Raw genomic sequence first — 16,731 nt, forward strand, 5'->3', positions numbered from 1 at the left:
ACGGGACACAATCATTGTGAAATCAAGCGTAATCTGCTGACTGTGCAAATCACCACCGATGGAAGTGTGTTTGTCTTGTGTCTCCTGAAAGGTGAGCTGGAGCTGGCTGAAGGTCTGGGAGTCCAGACGGCGGGGGGGGGCGGGGCTTCAGCGTGCACACAGCCGCCACACGACCAGCAGAGGAGAAACCTCCACCTCACGCCACCAAACACCAGACCGCCAGCCGCCAGCAGGAGGCGCACAATCAGAAACTACAACATGAAGGACTGATTCGGAAATCACTGATTCCTCATGGCTCTTCACTCTGAGTGACGCTGAAGCTTCTCATGCTGCCAGACGCTGAAGAGTGACAGAGTGACAGAGTGACAGAGTGAACTGACATGATGTGTGGATTCAACACAAAACACGTTGAAATAACACTCTCTCTCTCTCTCTCTCTCTCTCTCGCTCGCTCGCTCGCTCACTCACTCACTCACTCACTCACTCACTCACTCACTCACTCACTCACTCACTCGCTCACTCACTCACTCATGCTCTCTCTCTTACTCACTCGTTCACTCACTCACTCTCTCTCTCTCTCACTCTCACTCGCTCACTCACTCTCGCTCTCTCTCTCTCTCTCACTCACTCGTTCACTCACTCACTCACTCTCTCTCTCTCTCTCACTTACTCACTCACTCACTTCCTCACTCGCTCGCTCTCTCTCTCTCTCACTCGTTCACTCGCTTGCTCACTCACTCATTCACTCACTCAATTCCTCGCTCTCGCTCTCTCTCTCTCTCTCTCTCTCTCTCTCTCTCTCTCTCTCTCTCTCCCTCTCCCTCGCTCACTCGTGGGGATCGTGTTTTTGTCTCATAATGACTTCAGAGTTGGACAAAGTCCTGGACACTCGTGAAGGCTGGACTGTGACTTTTTCTCTTCTTGTAAGACGAATGTAATAAAATTGTCTCAAACGTTTTCAGTCTCTCAGTCTGATTCCTGGGTATTCTGTCTCCTGAGGTCCTTCATGAGGACGTTCTCCTCACACATGGAATATCATGTTCTTGATTTTCTAAATGTTGTTATTGTTTTAAGACTGATGATATTATGATGATATTGTGAAGTTCTCCAGTGTAGTTGTGGCACATCTTCCTTTGTACCTCCTAAAATGTCACTTTTGAGCAGGAAAACAAAGGGTTGTACTTTATGATTGTGTATCCTTGCTAACCTGGACCTACTGTGTGTGTGTGATGCAGTGTGTAGTGTGTGATACAGTATGTGATACAGTGTGTAGTGTGTGATACAATGTGTAGTGTGTGATACAGTATGTGATACAGTGTGTAGTGTGTGATACAATGTGTAGTGTGTGATACAGTATGTGATACAGTGTGTAGTGTGTGATACAATGTGTAGTGTGTGATACAGTGCGTAGTGTGTGATACAGTATGTGATACAGTGTGTAGTGTGTGATACAGTGTGTGATACAGTGTGTAGTGTGTGATACAATGTGTAGTGTGTGATACAGTATGTGATACAGTATGTGATACAGTGCGTAGTGTGTGATACAGTATGTGATACAGTGTGTAGTGTGTGATACATTGTATAATGTGTGATACAGTGTGTTTTGTGATACGGTGTGTTTTGTGATACGGTGTGTAGTGTCATACGGTGTGTATTGTGATACTGTGTGTATTGTGATACTGTGTGTAGTGTCATACGGTGTGTATTGTGATACGGCGTGTATTGTGATACGGTGTGTAGTGTCATACGGTGTGTATTGTGATACGGTGTGTAGTGTGATACGGTGTGTATTGTGATACAGTGTGTATTGTGATACTGTATGTAGTGTCATAAGGTGTGTATTGTGATACGGTGTGTAGTGTCATACGGTGTGTAGTGTGATACTGTGTGTATTGTGATACTGTGTGTAGTGTCATACGGTGTGTATTGTGATATGGCGTGTATTGTGATACTGTGTGTAGTGTCATACGGTGTGTATTGTGATACGGCGTGTAGTGTCATACGGTGTGTAGTGTGATACTGTGTGTATTGTGATACTGTGTGTAGTGTCATACGGTGTGTATTGTGATACGGCGTGTATTGTGATACTGTGTGTATTGTGATACTGTGTGTAGTGTCATACGGTGTGTATTGTGATACTGTATGTAGTGTCATAAGGTGTGTATTGTGATACTGTATGTAGTGTCATACGGTGTGTAGTGTGATACTGTATGTAGTGTCATAAGGTGTGTATTGTGATACTGTATGTAGTGTCATACGGTGTGTAGTGTGATACTGTATGTAGTGTCATAAGGTGTGTATTGTGATACTGTATGTAGTGTCATACGGTGTGTAGTGTCATACGGTGTGTAGTGTGATACTGTATGTAGTGTCATACGGTGTGTATTGTCATACGGTGTGTAGTGTCATACAGTGTGTATTGTGATACTGTGTGTAGTGTCATACGGTGTGTATTGTGATACGGTGTGTATTGTGATACTGTATGTAGTGTCATACGGTGTGTATTGTCATACGGTGTGTAGTGTCATACAGTGTGTATTGTGATACTGTATGTAGTGTCATACGGTGTGTATTGTGATACTGTGTGTAGTGTCATACGGTGTGTATTGTGATACGGTGTGTATTGTGATACTGTATGTAGTGTCATACGGTGTGTATTGCGATACTGTATGTAGTGTCATACGGTGTGTAGTGTCATACAGTGTGTATTGTGATACTGTATGTAGTGTCATACGGTGTGTATTGTGATACCATGTGTATTGTGATACTGTATGTAGTGTCATACGGTGTGTATTGTGATACGGTGTGTAGTGTGATACTGTGTGTAGTGTGATACGGTGTGTATTGTGATACTGTGTGTATTGTCATACGGTGTGTATTGTGATACAGTGTGTAGTGTGATACTGTGTGTATTGTCATACATTGTGTATTGTGATACTGTGTGTAGTGTGATACTGTGTGTAGTGTCATACGGTGTGTATTGTGATACTGTGTGTATTGTAGCTCCCTTGTCCCACCAGATCATGATGGCGCCCCCTCCACTGAGCCGTGTAGAAAACATCTCAGGTGGCGTCTCCTCGCCCTCGTGGCCTTTAAAGACATTTATAGTTCCTGAAGCCCCTCCCTCCCAGATGCTGTCTGATGGTCATTGGCCTCAATGAACCAGTAACGGCCTCAGTTTAGCATCGTCCAGTGTCTGGACGGGCAGCCAATCAGATCCTCCGGCTCGGTGACGGAGAGATGTAGAAATTCAAAGTGACTGTCTCACTGCGTCCAACCTCAGCATCCAGGGCTGGTTGTGAGAGGCCTTGCTTATGCAGCCCAACGATCCTAAAACATCCAAACACTGAGAGCTCGTTGCCTCGGCGACCAGGAGCTCTCCACAGTGTGAAGACTGGACAGAAAAGGACCTGGAATCCAAATGTCTGTGTAGATTTGGGCTTTTATAGGCTGTGGTCTTAAAGGTTTGATCAGCTGATGAACGGCCTGTTTCAGTTAAATTGTTGTTTTCAATCAACGACCTGCTCAAGATTCCTTTACCCTCTGTCCAGTTCTTCTTTTTCTATTCTGAAGCCCGACGGAGAACTTAACTGAACTATTAAGATCCAACAGTGCAAATTACAAGTTCTTGCTATTTTGGAACTGGTCTTAAGAGTTTGATCAACTGTGTATATCTATCTATCTATCTATCTATCTATCTATCTATCTATCTATCTATCTATCTATCTATCTATCTAAATATATCTATCTATCTATTTTTATAATCTATTTATATAAATCTATATCTATCTATCTATATAAATATATCTATCTATTTTTATAATCTATCTATTTATATAAATCTATCTATATCTATCTATCTATCTCTCTCTCTATATATATATATATATATATATATGTATATATAAAGTCATATAACATGACTTTATAAGGAGAATTTACTGTAATTTCTGACTGGGAGCTCTAAATATTCAATTCGAACCAACTGAACTTTCTTTTTTTGTCAACCCAGACTGAACTCTAGTGACCTCTGCAGTTGTTGTGACGTCACACGCAAGCCCCGCCCATTAATCGCCTTATGTCCCCACATGGCCTACTGCTCTGCTCTGATAGGCTGAAGCCTCACACCCCCTGCGCCCTCATTGGTTCACACACTTGTCATCCACACACTCCCCTGCTGCTACTGTGTGTGTGTGTGTGTGTGTGTGTGTGTGTGTGTGTGTGTGTGTGTGTGTGTGTGTGTGTGTGTGTGTGTGTGTGTGTGTGTGTGTGTGTGTGTGTGTGTGTGTGTGAGTGTGTGTGCCTTCACATGCACAGGGCGGTTACGCAATGTTACGTTGGAACCTGAACGTGGCCCAGCAGGACAGGAGAACAGAGTCCCCAGCTGAAGGTGTCTGGAGGACGGCTGAGGAGACGCTCCTCACTGGACCGCGGGACGTCTTCTTATCACTGCCATTTCAAAAGAGGCAGTAAATGGACAGAATGAGACATGAGAGACAGAGTTAAAGTGAAGGAGGAATTCACCGGTGTCTCCTCTTCCTCACATTTCTTTAAAATATGTCTGGTAATTAAAGTGTCATAAAACATCTTCACACTGAACAGCAGCGGAGACTCGGTGGGAACCAAAGAGAACAGGTTTGAATGAGAGACGTGTGAGTCATGAACGACACGAGTCTGATAACTGGTTCTTTCAAGAAATGATTCAAACAAGCTCTTTCTACGAATGAGTCTTTGTTAGAGTGAGTGAGAAGATCTTTGTTGAAGTGACCCATAAGATTCAAGTCTTTGTTGAAGTGACCCATAAGATTTGAGTCTTTGTTGAAGTGACTCATAAGATTTGAGTCTTTGTTGAAGTGACCCATAAGATTTGAGTCTTTGTTGAAGTGACTCATAAGATTTGAGTCTTTGTTGAAGTGACTCATAAGATTTGAGTCTTTGTTGAAGTGACTCATAAGATTTGAGTCTTTGTGGGAGTGACTCATAAGATTTGAGTCTTTGTTGAAGTGACTCATAAGATTTGAGTCTTTGTTGAAGTGACTCATAAGATTTGAGTCTTTGTTGAAGTGACCCATAAGATTTGAGTCTTTGTTGAAGTGACTCATAAGATTTGAGTCTTTGTTGAAGTGACTCATAAGATTTGAGTCTTTGTGGGAGTGACTCATAAGATTTGAGTCTTTGTTGAAGTGACCCATAAGATTTGAGTCTTTGTTGAAGTGACTCATAAGATTTGAGTCTTTGTGGGAGTGACTCATAAGATTTGAGTCTTTGTTGAAGTGACCCATAAGATTTGAGTCTTTGTTGAAGTGACCCATAAGATTTGAGTCTTTGTTGAAGTGACTCATAAGATTTGAGTCTTTGTTGAAGTGACTCATAAGATTTGAGTCTTTGTGGGAGTGACTCATAAGATTTGAGTCTTTGTTGAAGTGACCCATAAGATTTGAACTTTGTTGAAGTGACCCATAAGATTTGAGTCTTTGTGGGAGTGACTCATAAGATTTGAGTCTTTGTTGAAGTGACCCATAAGATTTGAACTTTGTTGAAGTGACTCATAAGATTTGAGTCTTTGATGAAGTGACCCATAAGATTTGAGTCTTTGTTGAAGTGACCCATAAGATTTGAGTCTGTGTGGGAGTGACTCATAAGATTTGAGTCTTTGTTGAAGTGAGTCATAAGACCCGAGTCCTCTGTGGAGTGAGTGAAAAGGCCCGGCTCCTGAGCGCGCGGCGGCTCGCCCCTGGCCGTGTGAACGGCAGTAACCTCTGTCATCTTCCAGCCGACAGCCTCCATCACTGGCTGGATCCGGCGGCTCTGCCTCGGCTCTCATTGGACTGCGCAGCCGGGCTACTGTCAGGCCATGTGGCGTGTTTAGGAGGAAGAATGTCACACATTTAAATTCGGAGAAAAAAAACAACCTCCAACACCAACGGGATCGTAAGACCTACCGAGCAGGAAACGAGGAACGTTCCGCGTGCAGAGAAAACAAACAAACCGGAACATTAAGACAAGTGTTCGGATTGCAGCTTTTCTTCGAGCAGCATCACGGGTTGGCACTCAGGTGAGTCCCGCAGCATCGTTATCAGTGTCCCGGTTCACTTTCACTGCTGGTGGCAGCGCGTGAGGCTGAGGGATGTGAAGTTTGGTACTTTGGTCTCCGGGTTCCGGTGGAGGAGGAGAACGGTTCCTGACCTGAGTCTGGAAGGTTCTCATTCTGTTTGTAATCCTGCTGGTTGTGGTGTGAACATGAAGCCCTGCTGCTCTGCATCTGTGTTATTATCTCAGTGTGGTCATCAATAATCTGCTGTAATCTGCAGAACTCCTCATCACACAGCAGATTAACGTCCTGATAAAACAACAACAATAATAATAATAATAATCAGAATGATCGTGATGTGAAGTTTTCTAGTTTGTGTCTATGCTTTCTTTTGTACTCTTATTTTCTGAAAGCTTTCTTTGCTGGATGTAAACTTTATGAGACAAATACATTTGTCTTAAAGTGATAAGTGCGTCTTCCTGAGGTTCAGGGACACGATGTCCAGGAGCTCCAGCGTGTTTCTTTGTTTACAGGAAGGAGGCAGCTGCACATCATTTGTCCTCCAGGAGCTCAAGACTTTAAATCACTTTGGAATCCAGTGGGAATCCAGTAATAGTGAGGCTGAACCCCAAGCAGGAGTGTGGCAGGTTCTCCTCGATGCTCCAGTGCTCGGGTCCTGAGAAGGATCCACCACATGTTCTCCTTCCACACCAGCTCTCAGTCGTGTTACAGACGTTTGTCTTCAGATTCCGAGGAAAAGATTCAGGTGAAATGTTGAGAAGAAGCCGTGGTTGGAGTCTGCAGGAAAAGTCAGAGTGTCAGAAGGGACGGGGGACATGAATGTCCTGCACTGGGACAGTGAAGCTTTTACCACCGTGACTGTGAGCACAAAGTATTTCACATCCCTCAGCACGTCTCACATGAAGATCACACCTCACTTAGTTGTTGCAGCAGACCTCCGACTGAAAGGAGCAGCTCCACGTGGAGAGAACGCTCTATATTTCACAGCACTCAGCGGTAGAATGACAGGATATTGAGTTCCTGAGTCTTCCTCACTCGTGGCTGCAGGTTCTTCCAGGTTCTTCCTCTCCAGTTGGGTCTTGTTGTGGCACGCTGCTGGTTAAACCCTCAATCACCCGGTTTGTCACCACGGTTGAGCAGGAGCGGCGAGGTGGAGCTGCTGCAGCCGTGCCGGCTGCGTGGTGACGAGCCGGGCGGCAGTGAGGAGGCTTACCTGTGATCCAGGTCAGGTACGCCTCGCCTCGCCTCGCCTCGCCGTGGCTCAGCGCTCACACTCAGTGTGCCACATCACATGTAATCCAGTCCATCCTGTCTGCTCCTCCCAGAGCGGCGCACTCGGCTTTCAGCTGCAGCCTCCGTGTTTTAAATCAATTATGTATATATAGTGTCTTTAATCTGGGGTTTTAGCTATGAAATATATGTTTTAACCACCATGGATTCTAGACATGTTCTCCACTCTGGGAGAACAAGAAGCTCACGACACAGAATCACAGCACCGTCACCAAAACACAACACAAGAGTCACTTTTACTACTTTCAGTTTTTATTTGGAATTAATCCTGCTTACCGCACCAAGAGGAGACGTTGGAAACTCTACATTTCTCAGCTGAAGTGAGAAGAGCAGACTCAGATTTTACTGGATTAACGATTCAACCTTTTTTACTTTGAATGGAACATTTAGAACCTTCAGCTGGGAGAGGAGAGCCTCTGCTGGGCATCACAAATGAAACTATACTTTAGTTCTACTGTCAAAGCTTCATGGATCTTCAACAGAGGAGATGTAGAGTCACTATAGAGCATGTAGAGCCGATACAGAGGATGTAGAGTCACTATAGAGGGTGTGGAGTCGATGTAGAGTCACTACGGAGGGTGTAGAGTCACTACAGAGGATGTAGAGTCACTACGGTGGATGTAGAGTCGCTATAGAGGATGTAGAGCCAATACAGAGGAGGTAGAGTCAATATAGAGGGTGTGGAGTCGATGTAGAGTCACTACGATGGATGTAGAGTCACTACGGAGGATGTACAGTTACTACAGAGGATGTAGAGCCAATATAGAAGGTGTGGCATCGATGTAGAGTCACTACGATGGATGTAGAGTCACTACAGAGGATGTAGAGTCACTATCGAGGATATAGAGCCAATACAGAGGAGGTAGAGTCAATATAGAGGGTGTGGAGTCGAAGTAGAGTCACTACGGAGGATGTATAGTCACTACGGAGGATGTAGAGTCACTACAGAGGATGTAGAGTCACTACGGTGGATGTAGAGTCGCTATAGAGGATGTAGAGCCAATACAGAGGAGGTAGAGTCAATATAGAGGGTGTGGAGTCGATGTAGAGTCACTATGATGGATGTAGAGTCACTACGGAGGATGTACAGTCACTACGGAGGATGTAGAGCCAATATAGAAGGTGTGGCGTCGATGTAGAGTCACTACGATGGATGTAGAGTCACTTCGGAGGATGTACAGTCACTACGGAGGATGTAGATCCAATACAGAGGGTATAGAGCCGCTATAGAGGGTATAGACTCAATGTAGAGGATTTAGAGTCAATATAGAGGACGTAGAGCCAATATAGTGGATGTAGCGTCACTACGAAGGATGTAGAGCGAATATAGAGGATGCAGAGTCACTACTGAAGCTGCAGAGCCACTACTGAGGATGTAGAGTCACTGCAGAGTCACTATAGAGCAGGAGTCCTCAACTATTTCCCCCAGAGGGCCAGAATCAGGGCATCATGATAAACCAAGGGAACCGTCGCAGTTTATTTTCATGACGTCAGTAAAAGTAGTTTTAATATCCGATGTTCCAGCTGATGTTTCCTTTATTACTGTTATTATTGATGTTATCATCGTTGTTACTATAGTAGTAGTAGTAGTAGTAGTCAAGGTGGTTGTAGTAATAATTTAAGCTGGGATTTTCAATGAAAAGTACTCTTGTAAAAGTAAGTGTAAAACCAACTATCTAATGATTTACACACTGAGACAGAGACGGAGACAGACAGAGACGGAGACAGACAGAGATGGAGCAGGAGACAGACAAAGACATACAGACGGAGACAGACAGACAGACGGAGACAGATGGAGCAGGAGACAGAGAGACATACAGATGGAGACAGACAGAGACAGACGGAGACAGAAATACAGGAGAGATTTACACTTTGTTACGTCTTAAATTCCATAATTGTTGTTTTAGTGCTGCTTTGGTTTCTCTTCTCATTTCATCCATTTATTGTTTTTAATTATTTGAAGTATAAAAACTGCTATATAGATGAACTTATTAGTACTATTGTTGTACTTTGTGTTCTAATACACCAGATAGAAGCCAAATAAACAAAACGAATGAATTGACTGACCGATCAGAGAGAAACGTGATGAGACGAGGACATTCCTCTGATTTATGTTTCATCAGAAAGTCTGTTTCTTTATGTCAGAGATCAGAGGTGAAGAACACTCCTCCACCCAATCCTCCACTCAATCCTCCACTCAATCCTCCACTCAAACCTCCACTCCATCCTCCACTCCATCCTCCACTCCTTCCTCCACCCAATCCTCCACTCCATCCTCCACTCAATCCTCCACTCCATCCTCCACCCCATCCTCCACTCAATCCTCCAGTCCTTCCTCCAGTCCTTCCTCCACTCCTTCCTCCACTCCATCCTCCACTCCATCCTCCACCCAATCCTCCACTCCATCCTCCACCCAATCCTCCACCCAATCCTCCACCCTTCTAGTCGCAGTACTATCAGATAGTGACACTTGCTTTAAGGTGCGTTCCCACACCACCACTATGAGTTCCTGGGTTCCTTCCTGACATTCTTAACGTGACCTGATGCATCTGAAGAAGTTCTGACGTTCCTCATGTTCCTGGAACATCTTTTTATCATGAATCTTCAGGAAGACGAAGAACCACCTGTACTGGTGAAGTTAGTAACTGAGCGTGTGGATTAGTAGTGATGTGTTGATGTGTTCTACAGAGTGTCAGCATTCGCTCCCTGCAGCATCCTCCTCTCTGATCAACTCCATGGAGGTTCTCTGAATGCTGAGCGCTCTGGAGTGTGTCCACTGTTCAGTAGCTGCTGGGAGAAGAACTGGGGGGGGTGGAGTCATGGGGGGTGGAGTCACATGTTTTTAAACTTGGTTACAAACACCCGCCTTCACCAGACACACCTGAGACGGTGGTTCTCATGTCCTCTGCTGCTCGGTGTCCTCTGGCAGCTGGACACGTCTCTCACAGCAAAATACACAACTAATAGAACAAATTCTCCTGATTCAGCACATTCCTGACGGATTAATGAGAGAAAACTACGATACGCAGCGTCACACAGCTCTGGTCTGCTGCAGGTCATGTATGGGTCAGTAATATAAACTAACCCGTTCAGTCACAGATCAACTGAAGCTGGTATGGGTTGGTAATATAAACTAACCCGTTTAGTCACAGATCAACTGAAGCTGGTATGGGTCGGTAATATAAACTAACCCGTTTAGTCACAGATCAACTGAAGCTGGTATGGGTCAGTAATATAAACTAACCCGTTCAGTCACAGATCAGCAGCTCAGGTTGTTTCTTTAATCTTGACTACTTCGCCGGTCGTTAAATTGAAATCCGTGGACGTCCGAGCAGAGCAGCTTTGACGTAATGACGTCAGACACACGCAGACTCTGGCTCCGACTACGGTGTGGGATGAGGTCCAAACAAGGTAGAGCAGCACATTCCCCCACCAATCCCTCTTTATTTCACCTTGATGTGCAGCTCATGGGCCGGCGCCGGCCGGACAGGTGGCTCCTGTTGAGGAGCCCTGGTATAGAGGATACAGAGCTACAACGGAGGATGTAGAGTTACTATAGAGGGTGTAGAGTTACTATAGAGGGTGTAGAGTTACTATTGAGGGTGTAGAGGAAATCAGAAATACAACCACTGATTTTGACCCTTTGTGGACGGAAAGTCAAAAATTGAAAGTCCATTTAGAAAATGTCCTCATGAAGTCTGAGGTGTTTGAGTTAGTGAAGGAGACGGTGTCCCGACCGTGGATTTTAGAGCTAAACTGTCCAAAACATTCCAGCGCATGATTTCCATTGTCAAGGAGCTTGTAGAGTTCAGAGCAAAGGAAATGGCGTCCTCAACACTTCTGTTGGGACGGATCTGATCTGTGATATGATCCGGCACCACCCGCTGAAAGGTTTCCATCACTGGCCGACAGTCATTCAGACACGTCGCGGGTGGAGGTATTACTGCTCTCTGAAAGCACAGTGGGACAGAACACGTCCTGAGGGACATGTTGAAAAGACCTGTCAGGACAGGGGCCAGTTGCTGAGAGCAGTTTAAGGAAAGGAGGAGGAAGACGGTCCGGACCAGGAGCTTTCCTAACTTTAGTCCTGGAGAGGACCCTCTGGACGTCCTCCTGAAGGACGGTAAAGACATTCTGCTCCTTCCAGGCAGGACAAGCAACGTCACAGTGACAATAAAACTCATTAAGTTCATTTGGCAAAGATGTCGGTTGTCTCAGTTGTCTCAGTTGTCTCGGTGTCCAAGTGATGATGGAGTTTAACCCCTGCCACATACGTCGAGGGTCTCCCTCCATGAAATGTCCCTCTGTCTTGGCTCCATGGGCTGGTCCAGCTGTGTTAGTGGACCGTTCCAATGGACATCTGGACAGATTAGAAGCTGCAGCATTTCCAGGTTTAAACACCTCCGTCCACTGTGGAATTGTCCTTTTCACATCCGCGTTGTACCGCGGCTTTGGACTATGACCTTCTGTGGAACACAGCAGTCAATGCAAACTTAATATGAGTATCACAATACTCATCTTAAGTTTTCAGAATGGAATACAGACCAATCTGTAGTATCCGTGGAGTTCGGCCTGTCACCATAACAAATTCTGCTGGACGATTAATTGTCCCAGAAATTATTGTGATAAACGATAATATTGCCGTTTTGATACCATTTTTCCACTAATATATTAATAATGGTATAATAATGCAAGTATGCCCTTTTAAAGATGAATAAACTTTGATTTCTTAAGAATATTACAAATTGTAATTTTTCTAGTTTTTCAATATGTTGCTGCGAGCTTTGGAGTTACGTGATGCACCTGAACATATCACCCAGTATCAGCAGCATGAAGCTTGTTAACCCTTAAAAAGCCGAGTCGGCCGAGTCGTCCTTCAAAGCTTGTGAAGAAAAAGAAGTAGTGGCTTGTCATCCAGAAAGTACTGTAACCATAGGAAGATGAAGTATTAATGGTGGAGACAGAGTCTGAGGTAGAGCTGCTGTCTTCTACTTGTTTTGGTCGTGATGCTTCACATGTTGGTGACGTAGGCGGCGGAGCCACTCTGGGGGCTGCTGTTGCCAGATTGGCTGTTTTCCCCCGACATGTGAAGACCCGTTTACAGTGAGCCTTACCGGGTTTTCACTGGAAGGCTCTATGGGGATCTGGCAACTCTCTGAAACAATGGTGAACTGTGAGAGCTGCTCACTAACAGCAGAGTGAGCGCCGCTCACAGTGACGTCTTTGGTAAAGGAAACTTTCTCCAGCCTGGAAAACTGATCCAGATCATTTTTAATTATCCTGCAAATTAATTGACTTATTATCACGACAGGGCTGCTTGTAATTGAATTTCTTCGTCCTTTGTCCAACACTGAACACATAATGTAGGCTTTGATTGTTTACTGCTCTGTATGTATGTAGGAAGAAGTAGTACAGAGGAGTGATCTGGTGTGAGGCTGGATCGATAAGCAGACTCTACATTCCGGCCCCAGTGACCCAGGATGTGGTTCCTCTAGTTGTTTGGTTAACATGCTGGGAGTTGTTGGGAAAAGCAGTTTTAAATTGACATTTTATTAAAATAACCAGCGACTATAACCGTAGCGTCGGCATGGGAGTTCTCTAATGTGTGCAAAGTGCCGAGTTCACTCAAGGAAGCCGGAGTGTCCGCCCGTGGGCGTATGTGAACGCCCCACAGAACCATGACGGAGAACCCCCGGGGCAGGTCAAAGGAAATGATACGTTCTAGGTCAGGATGGCAAGTTTTGTGTACGGTGGCACAATCCGTGCACCAGAGTTGTTTTACGAGAAAAGACACACCTCCTCCTTTCGATGTCCCGGTGAGCTCTTTCACCCTGTCCAAGCGGTGGACAGAGAAGCCCGGTGGCTGTAAAGCCACGTCTGTCAGGCAGAAGACAGAGCACGTCCCGGGCCTCGCGCCGGGTCCGGATGCAGCTCAGCAGGTCCTCCGTATTGTTTGACAATGACTGATGGAGCCTCCACCCAGTCTTCGTAGCCTGACTCCTGGCCTCGCTTGCCTCGAGTAGGGGACGCAGTGCCAGTCCACTAACTTCCTCCCGGGTCCTCAGAAGTGTCTCAGTAGCTTACAGGGGCAAGTGGTCCAATGACGACTACAGACTTAAAACAGACTGTGCACAGGAGAGCTCCTGCGACGGCGCCTTGCTCTAGCACCATCTTCCGATAATTAAACTGGCAATGGCTCCACCTCTTGGAGAAGAAGCTTACTGGTCTCAGGAACCCCAGGTCCTCATCCCCCTGCAGAAGGACAGCTGGAGGGACACACTGTCCATTAGCATCGACTTGGAGATAATTCCTTGTCAAACTGTGGAGCTGGTAAAACATGAGACAACAACACAAGACAGAATTGACCAGACACATCTGTCCAAAGCCTTCAGGAGGTCCGTCGTTGGAAAAACAACTGTTGAGAAGTTTTTACAAAAGTTGTTGTAGTATCCTATAAGATGAAGGAAGCTGGTCTGAAGTCTCCTGCTCTGATCCGTCTGCAGCGAGTGGATGTCAGTCTCAGTCCGTCTGTCCTCTCCTTCTCTCTCCTTCTGTCCCCTCACCCCGACTGGGATAGCAGGAAGTCTGTCCCTCTGAGCCTGGTCCTGCAGGGTTCTTCCTTTCTACAGGTGCTCCTGCTTCTTCATGTGGACTTCTTGGGTTTTCTCTGTAAAGGTACCCTGAAATGACTGTTGTATTTGTCACTATATAAATAAAGTTGAATTGAATTGAAGCTCTATTTCAGCTGTAGGCTTGGGAAACTTTTTAACAGCCAACACCTTGCACTGGACAGATGCTACGTATCGTTGGACGACCACATGCCCCAGTAGTTGACGGTTTTGCCTCTGCTGACCAGTTAAGCAGTTTACGGAGGCGTTGGATGCTCTGTGCCGCTGGAGTGGACCAGATGGTCCAAGTGAACTGAACACCCCTTCAGCCCGTCCGCCATGCAATTCTTTATTTACTGAAAGGTTGCAGATGCATTTCTTAGACCAAGTGGCCAACTATTTAAGAATACTGTCCTGATGGTGATAAGAGGCCCTCTCAGTCACATAAACATGCCAATATTCATTCATTCATTCATTCATTTTCTTCCGCTTATCCGTTTCCGGGTCGCGGGGGTGACAGTCTGAGCACCGTCACCCAGATCACAATGCACCTATTAAGAACCTTCCTGCAGGTGGTGAGCCCACAGGAAGGTGACATGCCAATATCTTTGAACTAAATCAAACTTAATCACAAACTTGGCAGACCCCAGCTGATCAAGGCGGGCGTCCATCCGTGGCAACGCAAAGGAACTTTGTTCACTTTGACCAAGTCTGTGCAGAACCAAGGAGTACCATCTGACTTCAGCTCCAGGATACCCGGAGAGGCCCAACTAGAGGAAGACGAGAGGAAAACCATATTGTTCTGTAACGTGCACGCCATCGTGGAGTCAAGATGTCTTGATTTTCCTGGTGATATGCGATAAAAACGTAGTGTGATAGAATCAAAATCTATGTCATACTCAATGTTGTCTGTGCAAACAGGAATGCCACCAACCAAACACAAATCCCAGATTTTTTGGACTAAGTCAAGTGTGACAATAAGTTCTCCAGGTTTCGCAGACGACCGGGGACAACCGAGCAGGGCTGGGGGACAACCGAGCAGGGCTGGGGGACAACCGAGCAGGGCTGGGGGACAACTGAGCAGGGCTGGAGGACAGCAGTCATCCCCGGTCTGACTTTGCTTTTCATGTTGAGAATGAGGTTTGACCATATTAAGATGGCAGAGTTGTGTCGATTTGTCTACCTGGTGTTCCATGAAGTAATTCAGCTCAGATACCTTCTCAGATACTACATAGGGACCGATGTACGCAGCTTGAAATGGGGACGTTACCACCAGCATAAGGGAAGGAACTTCATCCTCCATATCCAGTTGTTCTGTGCAACATATAACTTCATTGTGATCATTGATATCACCAGCCAAACACAAGCCACGTCTAAAGATGTCCTCCCTGTGGACATTTGTGTGTCTGTGAGGGACTCGTCACTGTCCAGGTGAGCCTGGATCAGATCAGGACTCTGAGACCCTGGAATGGTTTCAGTCTCTCAGGACAGGATCCAGTCTTGGTCACCCTGTCTCTTCAGTGGCGGCAGGTTTTACCAGGAGAACCTGATGAGTATGATGCTCCTCTTGAAAACATTCATCTGCTGCGTTCTTTGGAACCTGAGCAGCAGTTCATTGTTATTCTTCCCCGTCGCAGTAGCAGTCAGTACAGTATCGGTCTTCTTGAAGTTGCTGACGTAGTGTCCTCCGTCTGGACTCTTCTTCCGCAGCATGGAGGACATCGTCATCGCTGGGATTTCAGGCCGTCTGCCCGAGTCTGAGAACCTGCAGGAGTTCTGGGAGAACCTCATCAATGGAGTGGACATGGTGACAGAGGACGACCGGCGGTGGAAACCAGGTGATGCCCCACACACGCACACGCACACGCGCACGCACACGCACACGCACACGCACACGCACACGCACACGCACACGCACACGCGCACACAGGACATTGAATATTTATCAGGGAGTCAAAGTCGATAGAGTCAATCTTCTAACAGTTCAGAGAAAGTTTTCTTGAGCTTCTATTTTATTCCAGGTTTAGTTGAATCGCGGTGGTTTATTTTATAAAACAACCTCACTGTTTACCTTCACATGTATTTCTAGATGAGAAGTGTGTCAGTGTGGCTTCAGGTTGGTGGAGTTTCCCCCAGTGAGTTCTGCTCCACATGGTTTACTGACGGTCCTCTGGTCAACGTGACGACCCGGGATCAACATATCCAGGATCTCTCTGTTTCCTGGTTAACTTATCCAGACGTCGCGATCCTGATCAGCATTAACACGACTAAGAATTTCCCTGCAGGATCATGAAAGGGGCGGAGCTTGCAGCGTGTGACCAATCAGGAGGGAGAAACCCTGCAGAGCAGCTGACTTTACCATAGAGGAGCAGTTATTCCTTCCTGTGGGCTCTCCACCTTCCTGTGGGCTCTCCACCTTCCTGTGGGCTCTCCACCTTCCTGTGGGCTCTCCACCTTCCTGTGGGCTCTCCACCTGCAGGAAGGTTCTTAATGGGTCAATGTGATCAGGGTGACGGTGCTCAGACTGACACCCCCACCACCCGGAAACAGATAAGAGGGAGAAGATGGATGGATGGATGGATGGAGCAGTTAATCTCTGAGATTATGAAGAATTCCAACCCATCCAGCAGCTCACAGCAACACTGCTGCTGCAGCCAAAGCCAGAACCTTCCTGACTTGTTAATGCTGACTTGGTGAGATTAGAGCAGAATAATTCATGGGACAATAGAACCGGAGTCGCTTTCACTTTATTCCAGCAGAACGGTTCCAGGCAGAGCTTCC

At 46.0% G+C, this 16,731-nt stretch overlaps 2 protein-coding genes across 3 annotated transcripts in view; both read left to right on the forward strand.

The window, feature by feature from the left end:
* The window catches only part of ccdc57 (coiled-coil domain containing 57), a 32,077-nt gene extending 31,120 nt beyond the window's left edge, over positions 1-957 (forward strand). For both annotated transcript variants that reach the window (XM_080474698.1, XM_080474699.1), the window contains one exon: positions 92-957. In XM_080474698.1, the coding sequence (XP_080330824.1) occupies positions 92-270 (179 nt within the window). In that variant the 3' untranslated portion in view covers positions 271-957. The remainder of the gene's footprint in view (positions 1-91) is intronic.
* A 4,810-nt stretch (positions 958-5,767) lies between these two features.
* The window catches only part of fasn (fatty acid synthase), a 50,742-nt gene continuing 39,778 nt past the window's right edge, over positions 5,768-16,731 (forward strand). Inside the window, exons 1-2 of the mRNA XM_080474688.1 lie at positions 5,768-6,055; positions 15,661-15,788. Coding sequence (XP_080330814.1) covers positions 15,662-15,788 — 127 coding nt within the window. The 5' untranslated portion in view covers positions 5,768-6,055; position 15,661. The remainder of the gene's footprint in view (positions 6,056-15,660; positions 15,789-16,731) is intronic.

The sequence above is a fragment of the Lipophrys pholis genome (assembly GCF_963383615.2).
Source record: "Lipophrys pholis genome assembly, chromosome: 1".
In the NCBI taxonomy this organism is placed as follows: Eukaryota; Metazoa; Chordata; class Actinopteri; order Blenniiformes; family Blenniidae; genus Lipophrys; species Lipophrys pholis.